Source organism: Chiloscyllium plagiosum, chromosome 1, assembly GCF_004010195.1.
Source record: "Chiloscyllium plagiosum isolate BGI_BamShark_2017 chromosome 1, ASM401019v2, whole genome shotgun sequence".
NCBI lineage: Eukaryota > Metazoa > Chordata > Chondrichthyes > Orectolobiformes > Hemiscylliidae > Chiloscyllium > Chiloscyllium plagiosum.
Genome location: NC_057710.1, coordinates 115,033,025 through 115,052,850, shown reverse-complemented (window position 1 = coordinate 115,052,850; position 19,826 = coordinate 115,033,025). Strand labels below are relative to the sequence as shown.

At 39.0% G+C, this 19,826-nt stretch overlaps 1 protein-coding gene across 1 annotated transcript in view; it reads right to left on the bottom strand.

Annotated features, from left to right (window-relative positions):
* The window catches only part of cc2d2a (coiled-coil and C2 domain containing 2A), a 183,697-nt gene that overhangs the window by 34,209 nt on the left and 129,662 nt on the right, over positions 1-19,826 (bottom strand). Inside the window, exons 23-27 of the mRNA XM_043700613.1 lie at positions 15,224-15,316; positions 6,962-7,053; positions 5,371-5,385; positions 5,009-5,176; positions 3,558-3,663 (exon numbers count right to left, since the gene is read on the bottom strand). Coding sequence (XP_043556548.1) covers positions 3,558-3,663; positions 5,009-5,176; positions 5,371-5,385; positions 6,962-7,053; positions 15,224-15,316 — 474 coding nt within the window. The remainder of the gene's footprint in view (positions 1-3,557; positions 3,664-5,008; positions 5,177-5,370; positions 5,386-6,961; positions 7,054-15,223; positions 15,317-19,826) is intronic.

The following is a 19,826-nucleotide window of genomic DNA, read 5'->3' as shown; positions in this document are numbered from 1 at the left end:
AGGGCTTTTGCCCGAAACGTCGATTTTGCCTGTCCTCAGATGCTGCCTGAATTGCTGTGCTCTTCCAGCACCACTGATCCAGAACTTAGTTACATGGCAGCACAGCTCACTGCTCACTTCTCCATCATTTCCTTGCATGCTCTGCGAACACTGTCCTCTTCCACCTTCTCTCTATTCAAGTGGGCATCAGCTTCACCACATCATCACAGCTATGCAACCCACTCAGCATTTTAGCCCTTCAGGAGTTCACCTGCAGCTCAGGGCACGGTTATGGTTTGTACATTTCTGCCTGGTTTGTTTGGCCACAGGAGTACACACAGATCTCACGCATCTGCACATGGTGCATCTTATGTCACTTGAATTACTTTCTTGGTGCTCACAAATTTTGCACTGGCTTGGAGGCTGCCAGCCTCTCTGGCTTGCACTGCTTCTCACCAAATAGGCTCTTCAGTCCTAAATTACAGACTGACAGCCTCTGTCACTCGCACTGCTTTTTAATGCAATAGGTTCTTCAGCCATAACTTACAGGCTGCCAACTTCTCTGGTTTGTATTGCTGTTTTGTGCAGAGGAACAGGCAACAGCTTGTTACGATTCAGAGTCCTGAACAGTTTAAGGGGGTAGATATATCACTGTACAGCACCAGCCCACATCAATGTCACAGCTACAACAGGATATGTAACAACACAGCGTCTGTGTTTCAACCAAATTCAATCATTGCTGGCAGTCAAAGGAGACCAGCCCTGACTGAAGTGAAGGAGGTGGTGGCAGCACGGTGGTAACGACACTGGATTAGTAATCCAAACCTTTGTGATTGGGGCTTAAATCCCACCATGGCAGATGGTAACATCTGAATTCAATAAAATCTAGAATTAAAATCCTAATGATGACCAAGTAAACACTATTAGAACAACCCTTCTGATTCACTAATGTCCTTAAGGGAAGGAAATTACTGTCCTTACCTGGTCTGGTCTGCATTTGAATCCAGAACCACAGCAATGTCTGTCCTCCGAAACGGCCTAACAAGTTACTCAGGTCAAGAACAATTAGGGATGGGCAAAAAACCCTGGCTTAGCATTAAAAAAACTGGGGAAAAATAACTATGACCTAAAAAAACTAGATATAGCTAAGAAAAATAACTACGGCTAGTTATTGGTAATGGGATCATCTAATGGCAGACCAGTGTTTTAGCTATGGTTACTCAGGCAATTGGTTCTACTAGAGTTGGTGAACAGTGCCTTTGCAGTCCAGGCATTGGGCCATGGTCAGTCCTGAAGGTTAGGAAGAGTCATCTGGGTATCACAGGTACATCGGTCAGTGTGGGGAATCCATTTGAAGATTGTGCTGTCCTCCCAACACAGTCCAGGCACTAGCCATAGTCAGTCAGGAGTCTGGGTATTAATGGTGAGAGTGCTCATCAGTGGCTAGAATTAAAATCCTAATGATGACCAAGTAAACACTATTAGAACAACCCTTCTGATTCACTAATGTCCTTAAGGGAAGGAAATTACTGTCCTTACCTGGTCTGGTCTGCATTTGAATCCAGAACCACAGCAATGTCTGTCCTCCGAAACGGCCTAACAAGTTACTCAGGTCTAATCTAATCTAATCTAATCTAATCTAAAAGTGGGAATCCAAGAGCCTGAATCTCCCAGCATCATTGTCACTATCTACGGCTGTCAGAGAACAATGCAGGCAGAGATTAAAAATATTGCGAGCCATTATCAATGAACCTTGTCATCTGGAGCAGGACTTGAACTCAGAAGGACTGGGTGACTGCTGTTGGTGGCTGCCATGTCATAGCTGCCCTGAATTTTATTCAATGGCTTGTTCCAAGGAACAAGTGAGACCTGTGTAGCATCTCCTATTCCTCGGTCCTCAAATGAATGCTGGAAGTCACAGGTGCCATTCTCTCCATATCGCAGTTATTGATATCCTTTCCCTCTGAGGAGGAGAGTTAAGCAGCTTGGGCAGTGGGATTCTCCAGCACTGTTTGCTGCCCCCGATGCAGGATGCTATAAACTGCACTCATGCTACTTTGAGACAATGTACTGAAACAATGGTATTGCTGATGAAATTATACCTGATAATGGTCCACACCTTGTACATGAAAACTTTGTTTGCAGAAAAATACAGTTTTCACTAAGTAGCCAGTTCACTACACCATCCACAAGCTAACAATGAAAGAGAGAGAGGTGCAAAAACGATAAAAATGCTGATGACAAAAAAAATGAAGTTGGAGCACAAGGTTTACAGAATGACTGAATAACACTGAGAGTAACACTGGTCTTCAATGGGCTAAATATTCAGCAACAGAAGCTCAGACCTAATGTTGCATTACAAGACCATGACCATATTAAAATTACACAAAATAAGCCAAAGCAATCAAGCACCTGAAGTGGTACAACCACAGACAATGGACAAAAATCATATTCTGCCAGGGCAGAACGTGTGAGTAAACAATCAACATGCTGAAGTTACAGTTATCAAAAAGTGGAACAGCTACAATCATGTCTTGTCCAAACAACAACTGGATTTTCCAGGAGAAACCAAAGAGCTTTGATACTTTTATAAAACATAAAGAGTGATTCACAGGAATACTACTGAAATTGGGTAACCGAAACACATCCCACAGCAAATTCCTCACAGAATGTAACCAGAGTCCAAGAGTTGAGAACAGTCCATCGACCCAGACCAACAGCACTGAGAACCAGATCAGAAAGAACGGTGAAACCACCAGGAACTCAGCATATGAAAATACAACTTCTTGGTGGGAGGGAGGTAGTAGGAATGTAAGTAGTTTAATAACTTCTTGGAAGTTAAACTGGTAAGAGAATGTGGAGGAAGGAATTAATGTAAATCAGTCAGTGACGTAACTGATGATGTCAGCATTACAAAAACTGAAGAGTCTGAACTGGAGATGGTATATACTGTGAATAAAGAGTAGGAATTACATTACTAATAATCTAGCCGTGGGAATAGTAGAGTAGATGTACAGCGAGATACATGTACAGTACAGCAGACAAGATTGACTGACCAAAGTAGTAGAAGAGGACAAGGACAAAAGCCTCCTCCACATTGCTCACAATCCCAAACCAGTCCTGATCTCCCAAAATGACACAACAGGAGTAGGCAGGTGGGACTAGCTTAGTTTGGGATTACGTTTGGCATGGACTGGTTGAATCGAAGGGTCTGTTTCCGTGTTTTATGACTCTATAACTGGCTGAAAAGATCAGAGATAAAATTGAATTCGTGCAACAAACCAGCTAGGTGTCTTTCCTTTGAAGGACATTAGGACATTTAATAATGCAACATAAATGTTCAAATGATAATTTGTACCTCTCATTTATTATTTAAAGATTTCATGAAAATACTGTATTTGGATTTGTAAAATTGTATTGCAGAAACAGGCTTATATTTCGATCTGCATAAAGGCGCTTGAAATTCCATGAATAACAAAAAAAAAGATGTTGGTGACAACAATAAATTAAACAGAGTTCTATATTCCCCCTTTATACATCTAGTCCCCAAGCCTCTGAGTTACCTGATTGTTCCATACCTGGTTAGTAAACCATTCATGGCTTTGAGTAGGACTCTGAGGTATCTGAGAGGTTGAAAATGTTTCATTAATGGATCTTGCTGATCTGGATGTCAGCGCTGGTTTGCTGGAAGAAAACAAAGAAAACTTTTATCTTCAAATGATGTTCTATTAAATAAACCTGCAAAAGGAGAACGTTAGAGTCTATGTTACAAACAATATCCAAGAATATGCTATGCATTCATTCAAAGGCAAACTGATCAAAGGATAAGTAAGTTTTAGCTTTCAAAAAAATCATTTAAGGAGTTAGGATGCCATTGGCTGAGCCAGCATTTATTGTCCATCACAAGCTGCTCTTGAGAAGGTGGTGGCGAGCTGCCTTCTCCAACCAGTGCTGTTTATGTATTGTGGGTAGACTCATAACACCGCTCCGGAAAGAGTTCCAGGAAATTGGCCTTGCAACAGTGAAGGAGAGGGGATGTATTTCCAATTCAGGATAGTGAGTAGCTTGCAGGGGAATTTGCAGGTGGTGGTGTTCACAAGCATTTCCTTATCCTTCAAGATGGTAAAGATCGTGGGTTGGAAGTTGCTCTTTCAGGAGCACATTTCTGCAGTGCATCTTGTAGTTGGTCTACACTGCTGCTACTGTGCTTCTGTAATAAAGGCTCTGAATGTTTACTGATGTTATGCCAATCAAGTGGGCTTCTTTGTCCTGAATGGTGCTTAACTTCTTAGTGTTATTGGAGCTGCAGCATCCAGACAAGTGGGGAATATTCCATCACACTCCTGATTTGTGCCTTGTGAATGGGGGCAGGCTGTGGGGAGTAGGATAGTAATAATTTCAAAGCAAAGAAAACAAATCAAGTATTTTGCTAGTTTACAAGTAACGTAATTTTAAAGATCAAATTTTCTGCAAATCACTTCACTGATGATTATTTAATCACACTAATTGTTACAAAGCAATATCTAAATTCTCAGAGATGTACAAAAAGTCTCTCAATGACATTCACATTGTATATGAGCCTGGAGAGATCGGTCAGTTCAGTTAGTTGGACGGCTGGCTTGCAACTATGACATGGTAATCCTCAGGTTAAACTCAACACCAGTCATCTCTCTCCAAACAGAGCAGCCTTCTGGACCTCTGGAACTATGGCGACTTTACTTACTTGCTGAACATGAGCTTGCAAGGGTCTGCAAGCATCAATACTTGATTGAATGTAATAAGGCCCACATGCTGTGACTTTGTGGGAGAGTAAGGTAGGATATTGTGTAAGTTAGACCTAAGGCTAGGTTTTCCTATCAGTTTCTGCAGTAATACAGAGCCTAATTTTATAACTTCGAAATAGAGCAGAGACTCTTCTCTTATTCAGACAGAAATTTCCTGTGCCCGTACACATTAGAACATGTAAACGCCTAAAGAACCTACATACCAAGATGATATGGGTGCAGCACAGACAACAAGTATTGCTTACCCTCCAATGGATTTACGAATAGGTACATCATAGGCTCGGATAATGTTGACCAAAAGTTTGATGTCTCCATCAGAAAGGTTCTGGGCTGTAACTTTTTTTCTTTCTTTTCTTCGTGGTCTAAGTGGTCTCCTTGGTTCAGCCAGTTTGAACAGGCTGATACCTAACATACTATTGGGCACAAAATATTAAATTTTGCTCAGTACAGGTTCTATACCATTCACCATCACTTCTTAAAAGTAGCAAATGATAATTGCAATGTGAATTAAATTCTATTCAATAAATTAAGTTAAAAAGCAAGCATTGATAGTAAGATATCTTAGTGATCAACATGGAAAGGAAATGATGAGAATAGTACAACATACCGTGAGTCACCAGAACTGCACAGAAAATGGAAGAATAAAGAGAGATGAAGATACATGAAAGGAAGCAAAGTAGTGGCAGATCTAATACTTTAAAATAAAAATACCTTTTATAATGAAATGCAAGCAGTTTTATAACAGAAATATTAGAAAGAAAATTGAAAAGAAACATGCCCTTTATGCTACACTTTTGCTTATACTTAGACATTTTTCTCAACTTGGTGATATATTGCAAAGATACTCCCATTAAAGTCTACAGTCCAGATCATGGTCTATCAAATACTGTAAATACCTGACCATGTTGTGACCCTAGTGGCCTAAACAAAATCCTTCATACTACATCTACTTCACTGAATATTACCAGGTTATTGTCACCATTAAATGCCCTCTTGTAAATCAGTTTCTCTCTGTACAGATACTGCCTGAATGCTTCCAGCATCTTACACCTTTATTTGAGTTCACCTGAGACTGATATTCACTGTTCAGGCAGACTGACTTACTCAGCAACTTGATTTAAAAAAGAAAATAAATAAAGAGAACTACAAAAATGTGGAGACACTCTTATAATCTGAAATCAGTTCATCACAAAACCAAGCAGGTCAAGACATATCCATGCTCATTCCATTCAAGTATTTATAAAATGGATGCCAGAATGTACAAAAAGAAAAGCAAAACAGAAAAAATAAGTTTTTGCTAGTTCTTCAACATTTGGAGTCAATGTTTGACTGATTAGCAGTTCTAGATATGAAAAAACCTATCTGTGCAGTTGAATTCAAAATGTTGCTGTTGGAAAATGATGAAAATTGCCTGTTGTAGCTGGAAGTTCACATACCCAGTTGATGGCTGGAATCTCAATGAAGCTGGGATAAAAAAAAGCCAAGTAGTCATGCACTGGCCGAAACAGTGAAATGATAATTCACATATGTCCATGAGCAAAAATAGATCACGAGCTACTGGAACAGCTTCTTAGTAGAAACATCAGAAATACTCTGGGGTCCACAGTGAACATACTTCCTGAAGCACATTTTGCTTTGAAGAAAGCAAATGCTCCAGCAATCGTAACATTTCTTTTTACAAGTCAAATACCAGAGATCAATTGCTGGTTAGCCAGAATCCAGACATATATTTTTCTAGTCAGAATTTTACTTGCACCCCACCAGTTCCCATCACACTGAGCAGTTGTCTTGCAGATATATAGACACCCAGCCAAGTTCTCATCCATATACCTCTTCATTAACATGCCTTGTTATTCCATTTGGTTTCATGTGTGTATGTTCTCTCTGGAAGTGCGATGGCAAAGCACTGCCAAAGATGGCTGAGGGCTTGTCTAGACCAGAGTAAACCTACTGTGTTGGAAAACATCATAAAGTAACTCAAAATCTGATTTTCAATTATTGGAGAGCCAGAGGTTCCCAGACAGCTGTATCCTGATTCCCTCCTTGTCTTCCAAAGTAAAATGATTGCCATCGTATGGCACAAGAAGAATAAATAATAAAACACATTTTGACATTCAATTCTGATTTTTTTTAAAAATTAACCCCATTAATAAGCAGACAGTAAGAAGTTTGAAAATAATGCAAAGTACAATACACACCTTATGCTGGGGACTGCTTCCTCAACAACCATATCTGACAAGATGTAATGATGCTTTGCCAACAGAAATCTATTTTTTACAGAGTCCCGAACCTAAGAAATTAAAAATATGACAATTATTCCTTACTATCAGAAATATTTGTGCAATTGCTACAGTAGTCATTCTATGTTATATTAAGCCATCCTTACCATTGTCTCAATTACCATTGAAAACAATTTAAATATATTTTTTAAAATTCCTTTCACACTGGTCTAACCGATACCTTGTTCAAATTCCATATCACTTCCTCACTTTTACATTTTTTACTTCTTAATTCCATTCCCATTATCATGGTGTTTTAAACTTACATTGAACATTATGCAAACTCTCTACACACCATCTGGACTCTAGCAATAAATGAATTCTGTGATACAAGTTACCATGTCCCTAAAATCAATATTTTCAGCAAGGAATGGTATTATTCCTTTTGTAACTGTATCCAAATAATTTGTAAATATGGAAAATAAACCATTCCAATACACTACTCACATGATATCAATTCAATAATTCATCAATTCAAATTCAATATTTACTCCCTACTTTCCCAAGCCAATCAGCTCCATTTTGCTATCCCAGAACTCTGATTTTCACAAACAGTTAAAATAAATGAATCAGGGCCTTTTGATTTAGTAGACTCTGATTTAACAATTACTTTATCATTTTCAGAAAACATACCAGATGTTCGGCAAAACCTGTAGGCTTACAGTCCTTGGATGGTCCTTTTGCTTTTGCCTGAACAAGAATTTGGCACACCAAAGTCATTTTGCAAAATTTGCTTGGAAAATTGTAGTTGACAGTATATTGCCCCAATCTAACTTATTACTACATGACTCACACATGACTCAAAGTGAAACTTTATGTTTTTGATTTGAGTTTTCTCCTCAATAATTATCTCCAAGAGTAGCTCTGACATATCTTCTGATAGTTCTGCAGTTCTTCATTTACCTTCCTTTGTAAAAGGTAAATGATATACTTAAACATTTCTATCATTCCTTCTTTATAAAGTACAGGTTATCTCCTTGAGCTTTAAAAAAATTCTTTCATGAGATTTGGATATCACTGGCAAGGCCGACATTTATTGCTCATCCTTCGATTTGGAATCATTTTTGGGTCAAACTAAGAAAGAATGGCAGATTCCTTCTCTAAAAGAAATTAGTAAACTAGGTGGATTCTTATAATAATTGATAATAGTCTCTTGGGATTTACGGAGACAATTTTATGTTCCAGCCTTTTTATTAACTGAATTTAAGTTCTAACAGCTGCTATGGTAAGATATGAGAGGGTATCCCTAAAGCATTAGCCTAACCTTCTGGGTTTTTAGTCCGTTCTTTGACTGCACTTGAGAGGAAAGAAATGTATATTTTGTTACATTTTATATTTGTAGACTAATTTCATTGACAGCTATTTTGCTAGTGCTGTTGGGAGGTGCACTAACTCAAGAGATAATATTCGAGAAGAATATGATGGTGCGCAAAAAACCTGGAGAGACAGATGGCACTAGTGTAGTGAATAGTAAGTTAATGTGTGAAGTTGTCGTAATGGAGATGGTAATGAGGTCCAAAGCATGATGACTGTCCATAAATATGAATGCACAGATCTTAGTAAATAAGATTGGGTAGTTACAGATTGCTATGTGGAATGTGATGTTGTGGCAGTCACAGAGAGGTGACCCAAAGGCTGGGTATTAAATATTCCTGGATACAAATGCTCAGTAAAGATTGAAAAGGATCGAAGGGATAAGAGTTGGCAGTATTGGTTAAGCAGTCAATTGAGTACTGGAACAAAGACAGAATCAATTTGACTAGAACTAAGGAACAAAATGGACACAATTATATTGTTCAGTGGCCAACATGAGCATTTATAATAGAGGACTTCAATAAAGACTGGCATAGTGGTAGTGTAAGGGACAAAAAGGGGCAAGTGTTCCTAGAGTGAGTTTAGGAGAATTTCCAACAGCAATACATGCCCAGCCCAACAAAAGGGATGCACTGTTGAATGCAGTTCTTGGAAATCAGTCAAGCCGAGTCGATCAATTGTCAGTGGGAACTGTGATCATTGTATTGTAAGTGGAGAATGCCAATTGTCAATCCAAAGTGACAAAAATCAAATGGCAAAGGGCTGACTTTAACAGGACAAGAACAAAGCTACATAGGATGGACTGGAGTGAAACGTTGACTGGAAAACCTATAACCAATTAATGGGCTACCTTTGTAAGAGAATGGATCAGATATAGTCAAGTGTATTTCCTTAAAAGATAAGGCACACAAATGCAGAGATCCCCGGGTGACAAAGGAGTTAGAAATCAAGACAAAGAAAAATTTGTGTGTTTCTGAAGGTGCCCTGTAGAAAGTCCAACTGAGAGGTCTTTCCTTTTGATCACTCTTGTTGTGGACATCACTGACACGCCAGCAATCTGCCCATAGTTGCTCTCGAGAAGATGGCAGTGAGCTGCCCTCTTGAACTGCTGCAGTCCATGTGCTTAGGTAAGCCCACAATGCTATTAGGAAGGGAATTCCAAGATGTTGAACCAGCGACAGTGAAGGAATGGTGATATATTTCAAAGTTAAGATGGCAAGTTGCTTGGAAGAGAACTTGCAGATGGTGGGTGTTCCCATGTACCTGCTCCCCTTGTCCATCTAGGTGGAAGTGATCATGGGTTTAGAAGTTTCTGAAGAATTCCAAGAGGAATACAGAAGTTTTGAAGGGAGGTGAGAAGCATATTAGAGAAGCAAAGGGAAAGACTGATGGTCAACATGTCGGAAAATCTTCTCTTGTCATATCAACAGAGTAGTAGGAGGTGTAAAGCTGATTAGGGACCCAAATAGCGATTTACACAGGAGCTAACTGTATAGCTGAGATATCAATTCAGTACTTCACATCTATCTTTATACAGAATTTTACCAAGAGTGTAATGGCATTCAGGCAATGGTGCCAGAAGAGCAAAATGTTGTTAGAAGATTTCAAAATAGACAAGGAGGAATTGTTGGATTGAATTGCTAGTACTTAAAAGTTGACAAAACACTGGAAGGATTTTGATGGAACTGAGAGTAGAAATTTGCTAGGGCATTAGCACCAATCTTTCAGTCATCCCTAGATTTGAGAGAAGGTGCCAGTAGAGTAGATAATTGCAAATCATGCCCTTATTCAAAAATATTTCTATGGATTAGCAATTACAGACCAGTCAGATTAATTTCAGTGGTGGGGAAGCTTCTAGAGCCAATTCAGGATAGAATTAATAGACACATAGAAAAAAGGTGTATTGTTTAGGAAGAACTGGCATGGATTTCTAAAGGGAAAATCATATTTTACGAACTTGTTGGGTATTTCGAAAAGATCATGCGGTTTACGTGGACTTCTCCTAAGCATTGAAACATTGTCATAGATTTGTGACAAAAGTTTTAGCTTTTGGACTGAAAGGTACAGTAGCAACATGGATACAAAATTGTCTGAGTGATAGGAAGGAATCAATAACAGTTAATTTTGCTTTGAGCTGGAAGAAGCTTTTTAATGGAGCTCTCTAGAGGCTGCTATTGGGAGCCTTGGTTTTCCTGATAAATAGTCTAGCTCTTGCTCTGCAGGGAATATTTTCAGAATTTGTAGATAATCCAAAACGTGGAAGTATTTAAACTGTGAGAAGGACAGTGTAATCCTCCAAAATGACATAGAAAGATTGGTACAGTGGGTCGATATGTGGCAGATGAAGTTCTATGCAGAGAAGTTTTTTTTATTCATTCACAGAATGAGGGCATCACTGTCTGGTGCAGCATTTATTGTTCTTCCTTAATTGTCCAGAGAGCAGTTGACAGTCAACCACATTCCTGTGGGTCTCGTGTTACATGTAGGCCTGACCAGGTAAGGATGGCAGTTTCCTTCCCTAAAGGATATTAGTGAACCAGATGAGTTTTTACAACAATCGACAATGGATTCATGGTCATATTCATGGTCATCATTATATCGTTAATTCCAGATTTTTTTAAATTAAATTCAAAGTCCACCATCTACCGTGGCTGGATTCGAACTCGGGTCCCCAGAACATTATCTGGGTCGCTGGATTAACAGTCCAGCGACAATACCACTAGGCTATTACCTCCCTCCGAGAAGACTGAGGTGATGCATTATGCTACAAAGTACATCAATACCCAATAAAAAATAAGACATACAATTCTAAAGGGTGTTTTGGAGCTGAGCTAGCTGGGTGTACATATAAGTCATTGGATGGGGCATGTGGTGTGGAGAGAGCAGCTAATAAAGCATACAGAATTGGGGATTGTATTAATAAATGTACAGAGTACAAGAACAAGGAGGAGTTGCTGAACTTGTACAACACACTTGTGTTAGAGTTCTGGATGCCGCTCTATAGAAAAGGTGCAATTGCATTAGAAGAGATTTACAAAAACTGTTTGAAAGATGAGAAACTTTAGTTAGGAAGATAAATTGGAAAGGAGATAACTGGAGAGAAGACAGCAAAGAGGAGATTTGGCAGAAGTTTTCAAAATCATGAGGGTTGGATAGAGTTGATTGGGAGAACTGTTCCCACTTGTGAACAAATCAAGAACTGGAGGGCACAGATTAATGTGATTTGTAAGAGAAGCAAATGTCATGCAAACAAAAAAAAACTTTTTCCACACAATGAGTGGTTTGGGTTTGGAATGCACTGATTGGGAAGTGTAGTGGAGGTAGAGTCAACTGAGGCATTAAAAGGGCTGCTGGACAATTAACTGTATAGAAACAATGTACAAGGGACGGGGAGAAGCAGGAGAATGATACTGATTCCCAACGCTCATTTGGAGAGTGAGTAAAGACACAATGGCCCAAATGGTTTCCTTCTGTGCTGTAACACTTTGACTCTGAGATTTTTTTACAACATATGAACTCTATTTATGATGTCCTTTCTTTCTCCCTCCAACCCCCCACCCCCACCTCAAACCTAGCTTTGGCTCTATTATCCCACAGCACCCAAGACTTTCATGAAAACCCTTTATGTCTGGTTCAAACACATTTAAACTGCATCTTAATCAGTTAATTTTTAAATATATCCCACCATTCAAAACATCTCCCTGTTTGATCTGACATATCTTCAAAGTGATTTACAATTCCTTTGAGCTAATGTGGTTGGGGAGGGATTAAACTAAAATAGCAGGGGGATGGGAGGCTATACAAGGAGACAGTATAGAGGGAATCAAAAGCAAAAATAATTTTAAAAAACAAATAGGGAAAAATAAGAGAAGAATTAGTTTTCAGGGCACATAGAAACCAACTGTACAAGCTTCTGTCAGTATGTGAAGAAAGCAAGAATTAGTAAAAAAACAAATATAGGCTCCTTACAATCAGAAGGGGAATTTATCAAAGGGAAAACTAAAGAGATGGTTGATCAATTAAATATATTTTTTGGATCTATCTTCATAAAGGAGAACACAAATAACATCATGGTCTTATGACAGACAGGAATTGAAGGAAAGCAGTATTAGTAGGGAGAAATGGTGTTAGAGAAATTAAAAGGATAAAGGTCAACAAATCCTCATGGCCTGATAATCTACATCTCAGAGTACTTAAGAAAATTGCCCTCGAAATGGTGGATATATTGATGGTCATCTTTCAAGATTCTCTAGACTTTGGAATAGTTCATACAGATTGAAGGATAAATAACATAACTTCACTATTTTAAAAAAGGTTAAGTCAAAACAGGGAATTGTAGACTGGTTAGCCGGTTATTGGTATTGTGAAAATGTTATAGACTATTATAAAAGAATTAGTAGCACAATACTTGGAAAAGAGAGACACAATTGTGCAGAGGCAATACTGACTTAAAAGAGGGAAATCATGCTTGATAAATCTATTGGAGGCTTTTGAGGATATAACTACTGGAGTTGATAAGGGGGAACCAGTGGATGTGGTTCACTTGAAGTATCAGAAAGTGTTTGATAAGGCCTCGCGCAAGAACAGCATGGTGGTTCACTGGCTAGCATTGCTGCCTCTCAGCGCCAAAGACCCATGTTCCATGCCAACCTCCGGTAACTGTCTGCGTGGAGTTTGCACATTCTCCCCATGTCTGCATGGGTTTCCACCTGCAGATTAGGTGAACTGGCCATGTTAAATTGCCCAAAGAGTCCACAAAATGCAGGATAGGAGGAATAGCCATGGAAATGCAGCATTACAAGGTTAGGGTGGATCTGGGTGGGATGTTCTCTGGTGGGTTGCTGTAGACTCAATGGGCCGAATGGCATGGTTCCATACTGTAGGGATTCTATGATTCTACCCAGAGATTAGCATGTAAAACTGAAGCACATGGGATTGAGGTAGTCAACTGACATGGATAGAGAACTGGCTGACAGACAGGAAACAAAGATTAGAAATAAATGGGTAATTTAGAGTGGCAGCCAGTGACCAATCAAGTATCTCAGGGATCAGTGTTTGAACCCCAGCTATTCACAATAAATATTAATGATTGAGATGAATGAACTAAATATAAGATCCCGACACAAAGTTGTGTGGGAGGGTGAGGTGTGAGGAGGATGCAGAGAAGCTCCAGTATGGTTTAGACAAATTAACTAAGTGGGCAAACATATGGCTGATGAAGTATACTGTGGAGAAAAGTGAGGTTATTCACTTTTGTAGCAAAAACAGGCAGGCATATTATTATTCAATGGCAATAAGCAAGACGTGGGTATCCTTGTACACAATCGCTGAAAGTAAGCATGCAGGTCCAGCAGCTGCGAAGAAGGCAAATGGTATGATGGGCTTCGTGGCAAGACAATTCAAGTACAGAAGCAGGAACGTTGCAATTATACAGGGACCTATTGAGAGCACACCCAGGGTATTGCATGCAGTTCTGGTCTTGTTCTGAAGAAGCATGTTCCATCTGTGTAGGGACCACAACACAGTGTCGAACTGATTCCTGGGATGGCAGGACTGATGTATGAAGGCAGACTGGATAGGTTAGGTTTATTTTCACTGGAATTTAGAAGAATGAGAGGGATCTTTTAGAAACTTTAGAATTCAAACAGCGTAAGTTGTAAGTTGTAAGATGTACCCAATGACCAGGCAGTCCAGCACCAGGGATCATTTGTCTTTAAGGACTGAGGAGGACCTTCTTCCACAGGACGGTGAACCTGTGGAATTCTCTGCCACAGAAAATGCTTGATGTCAAAACATTTAATGTTTTCAAGGAGATAGACATAATTCTTAGAGCTAAAAGGCTCACAGCTTAATTCCTTCATTATGATGGTCAAAATTTGCCAACTACTTGCCAGGCTCTTCAGCCTTCTTCCCCGAAGACTAACGTTTTCCTTGATGATTTTAGTCTATTCAAACATTCCATTACATTTATGTTGAAGTCATTTTTTCAGAATATTTGCCATCAGTATACTTGCATGGCTCTCACCCCTTTTGACTACTGGTTACAGTGTGGAACTAATTTTTTTTAATGTTTACCTTAACAACATGTCTATTCTAAATCTTTCTTTATCCCTCTGATCATACTTTTGTTTCTGCATAATATAGGGCTGAATCTTGCTGGAAAAATAATGGTGATTAAATGAATGAAAGCATTAATGAGAAAATTAGTCAACAATTTCATGAGATTAGAATATATGGCAAGAGTTTATAAAATCCACAACTTTCTAACTGCGTCACACAATATTCCAGTTTAAGAATTTACTGCAATTGCTCATAATTGGCCATTAAACTAGTTAAGCTGGTGATTAAGAGTGCAAATTCCCTTTAATAACCTAATAATTATATTTCTATAATTACAATCAACCTCTTTTGTATGCTCAGCCTACTATTAAATGCACACTTAACATCTAGGAATGTAAAGAAAAACTTTCTCAATTCATCTGCTTTAGCTACACACTGCTTTTAATTGATATAATTCTCATTAATCTGGGCCAGAACCTTCTTATCATGTTGATCATTCTGTTGACATTACTCCTCAGGTGGCATAAATTCTATATCGTACATGTTCTGCATAATAAATAAATACCAGATAAAATGAGATTTCACTCACCGGATGTACAATAAGATCAGTAAGAATTTCAGTGTAAATAATTCACAAATATGCATTCAATGAAAAGCACTGAAAAAAAACTCTTTTGTAAATTGTTCCTATAACACTAAGTCACTTAGTTTGACAGTTGGAATTATGCAGTGCTGAACTGCAGCTGTATACTTAGACTTTGAAAGTAGCGCCAAATCCTAAACCTATGCTGGTTGTATATAGATTACCTTCTGGAGGAATCTAGCTACTAGTGCTCTGTGTGGATCAAGATGGCTTGTGATATCAACTGTATCTTTTTCATGACATTTCTTCTCATATTCCTAATGTAAAAAAGAAAATAAAACAAAGCATGGTACACAAAGTTAGATTGGTTTACAAATGGATTCCAAACTTAGCAAATTTCTTCCTCAGTCTTTTGTTGATTAGCTCATTCACCCAGTTTCTTCTTTTCTCTCAGGAAACCCCTGTGTCTTATTATGCCAGTGTGCAGTGTGACTGAGCTCATAAACTCAATGTGAAGAATGATGACCAAACATCCCTAAAATGTGGAAGGAGGCAGTTTGGCCCATTGAATCAACATCAATCTTCAAAAGGGCATCTCACCCAGATCTACCCCTCCTACCCTATCTCCAAAACGCTGCATTTCCCATGGCCAACCCACCCAGCCTGCATATCCCTGGACACAATGGGCAATTTAGCATGTTCAATTCACCTAACCTGCACATCTATGGACTGTGGGAAGAAACTGGAGCACCCGGAGGAAACCCACACAGACACGGACAGAACATGCAAACTCCACACAAACAGTCGCCTGAGGCTGGAATTGAACCTGGGTTACCGGTGCTTTGAGGCAGCAGTGTGCTTTGTACGTTTATGGGATTGGTGCACACAAGTAGATTGGATCTGAAAGGTGTGCAGGGTAAAAGCTTTGCAGCAAGACCTTGTGAATATGTGCTCAGATGTTTTTGTTGGGGAGCTCATAAAAAAGTTAATCAGGGCTCATGGCAGTGCTTCCTTATTGTAAGTGAGCAATTTTTTTCATGATAACTTCGATATTGACGCTAAGAACAATCTTCCGATTTTCATACTGAGGAACCTAGCAATGTTAACAATAGCAATATATTATTTGTATGGAATACTGTTCTTTGCAAATTAATCTGTTGGTTCATAGCTGAAGCTTCATATAGAATTTGCAATCACATGTTTTTTGAAGTGGAGGTACCAGTGTTAGACTGGGGTGGGCAAAGTTAAAAATCACACAACACTAGGTTATGGTCCAACAGGTTTAGTTGGAAGCACCAGCTTTTGGAGCGCTGCTCCTTCATCAGGAAGCTGTGGAGCAGGATCATAAGACACAGAATTTATAGCAAATAACTGAAACAATATATTGAATAATATGGGATGTAGGTTTGCTCGCTGAGCTGAAAGGTTCATTTCCAGAGGTTTCATTACCTTACTAGGTAACATCTTCAGTGGACGTCATGCGAAGCAATGCTAAAACTTCCTGCTTTCTACTTATATTTTTGGGTTTCTTTGGGTTGGTGATGTCATTTCCTTTGGTGATGTTATTTCCTGTGGTGAAGTCACTTCCGATTCCTTTTCTCAGGGTGTGGTAGATGGGGTCTAACTCGATGTGTTTGTTGATAGAGTTCCGGTTGGAATGCCATGCTTCTAGGAATTCTCGTGCATGTCTTTGTTTGGCTTGTCCTAGGATGATGTATTGTCCCAGTCGAAGTGGTGTCCTTCCTCATCACTATGTGAGGATACTAGTGAGAGAGGGTCATGTCTTTTTGTGGCTAGTTGGTGTTCATGTATCCTGGTGGCTAGTTTTCCATCTGTTGTCCAATGTATTGTTTGTTACAGTCCTTGCATGGTATTTTGTAAATGACATTAGTTTTGCTCATTGTCTGTATAGCGTCTTTCAAGTTCATTAGCTGCTGTTTTAGTGTGTTGGTGGGTTTGTGGGCTACCATGATGCCAAGGGCTCTGAGTAGTCTGGCCGTCATTTTCGAGATGTCTTTGATGTAGGGGAGAGTGGCTAGGGTTTCTGGACGTGTTTTGTCTGCTTGTTTGGGTTTGTTGCTGAGAAATTGGACGACTGTGTTCATTGGGTACCCAGAAACAGATACTACCTAAATATCTTCAATACAAACCTCCCCTTAACATCCCACCAGCCATAAGAATAGCAGAGCAAAATGGCCGCAGAATATTTAGGAAAATGAATAATGATGCCCACAACAGACTCCGTAAATACAACAGAGAAATTTTGCATCAAAAATCTTTACTTAGTCATGCAACAGACCATAAATGGACAGACAGTACAATAAGCCATAGATATTAGACAACGACAAACACAGAAAATGAAAAAACTAGGCCTGCAGAAAAAACTAGATAAACTTACACAAAGTAACAACACTGACAACACAGAAGCATGGATAAAAAAAACTTATCTGACCGACCCTTAACAGACACTGAATAAGCCGTCTTAGTAATAGGATTAAATTACAACTGCCAGGATGCGGACAAGAAAGATTTCTTAGCAGCATTAGAAACAACACTAAAAGACAACCAACTCACAGGAGAAACCCAACAATCCATCAGACAAGTAGTTGCACCAACATTAAGCAGAAAAAAGGAAGGAAACACACTCAATACACAAGAAAGGAAAACACTGGAAAGACTAAAAAAAAACATTATTATCCTACCTGCAGACAAAGGATGCTTGACAGTCATTCTAAATCGAAGAGGCTACATTGAAAAAGCAAACTCACTACTTACAGATACCAACACTTACCAACAAGGACTGTAACAAACAATACATTGGACAAACAGGCAGAAAACTAGCTACCAGGATACATGAACACCAACTAGCCATAAAAAGACATGATCCTCTCTCACTAATATCCTCACATACGGATGAGGAAGGACACCACTTCGACTGGGACAATACATCATCCTAGGACAAGCCAAACAAAGACATGCACGAGAATTCCTAGAAGCATGGCTTTCCAACCGGAACTCTATCAACAAACACTTCGAGTTAGACCCCATCTACCACACCCTGAGAAAAGGAACAGGAAGTGACTTCACCACAGGAAATAACATCACCAAAGGAAATGACAACACCAACCAAAAGAAACCCAAACATATAAATAGAAAGCAGGAAGTTTTAGCATTGCTTCGCATGAGGTCCACTAAAGATATAACCTAGTAATGTAATGAAGCATCTGGAAATGAACCTTTCAGCTCAGCGAGCAAACCTACATCCAAAACCTCAACCTGAGCTTCAAATCTTTTCAAAACTTGCTATTGAATACTATGTATTTGTTCAACATATCATTTCAGTTGCATGACACTGTAATCTTTTGCTATAAATTGTGTCTTATGATCATGCTCCACAGCTACCTGAAGAAGGAGCAACGGTCCGAAAGCTAGTGCTTCCAAATAAATCTGGTGTTGTGAGATTTTTAACTTTATGTGTTTTGAAGACAAGATTACTCTGCAGCACACGTAGTATTACAGTAAGTAACCATGAAGTAAGAAGGCAATCTGTCTAACCCTGGGACTCACTATATTTACTTTGATATTGAGCATGTAAAAGCACATTCTAATTCTTTGAAGATTTGAGAGCTAGCAAGTCTATCATGTCAGTTCTGAAGATTCATCATATTGGATTCAAAACATTTAACTTTGTTTCTCTCTCCACAGATGTTACCAGACCTGCTGAGTTTCTCCAGCATTTTGTTTGTTTCAGATTTCAGCATCCGCACTATTTTGCTTTTATTATCATGTAGAATTGACTCAGTTCTCAAAGCTCCACAGCCAGCCATGAAGAAGCCATGACAGGGTATTCCAAACTGGAGAAGCTGATCGAATCCTCCCAGTTCCCTCTCCTGATTAGTGAGCAAGATTTTGTTGCTTGCACAAAAAAAGAATCTGTGAAACTTTGGTCTTCCAACTGACACAAAGTTTTCTGAATTAAAACTAAATGAGTATGGTGTATCCCTACAATGAGGCTGAATGCACCTCTTCCTGAGCAAATAGACATGTTGCAGACTATCAAGTGCATCACACATCCACTTCTGAAAATCTTATGAAGAACCTTTGTTAAATTAAAATGGGTGGTGGAAACTTTGTGTCACTTCCATATATATTAAGCTTAGCAGCCTTCACGAGGTGTCTAATTACTTGATTTTGTTGGAGCAATGGCAGAGGCAGGAGTGTTTTTGCCCTCGTTCTGAGTAATCAATGCTTATGGAAGTGTAGTGACATCAAATAATCACAAAGTTTGATTTAAAGCTGATTTTGTTTAAATTTTAGTAATATTTTACTGCAATGTGAGATGGACAGAACTCACTTTTATTAATCAAAAGTTATGAGTTTAACCTTTACTGCTAGACAATTTACCAAAGTGATATGGGTTTTCAAGCTAACATAGGTGAACAGGCGACAACAGCTTTGGAGGAATACTGGATTAGAAAATTCTTGCCTGAAAGCTACCTTTATAATCAGGAGTGATGAGTGAATTTGTGACCAGTTTCACAGCTCTCCGTCTCTCCCCTGCAACTTCCAGAGGGAAGTCTTAAATGGTACAACTTCATGCTCTTATCAGAAAAGGAACCACTGACATTGTCCAGCAGAAATCTCAGCAGTTCATCTCCTTTGACCTCAATAGAAAGCATGGCAGCTTGCTTGCCAGGCCAATGACAAATATATTTGGACCAGACTTAAACAAAAAAAAGTTCACAGTTGAAACCATTTGCCACTCCCCCATTTCATAGGCATCCAGGAAATATTGTCACCAGCTCTTTGATGCTAATAAGCCCAACC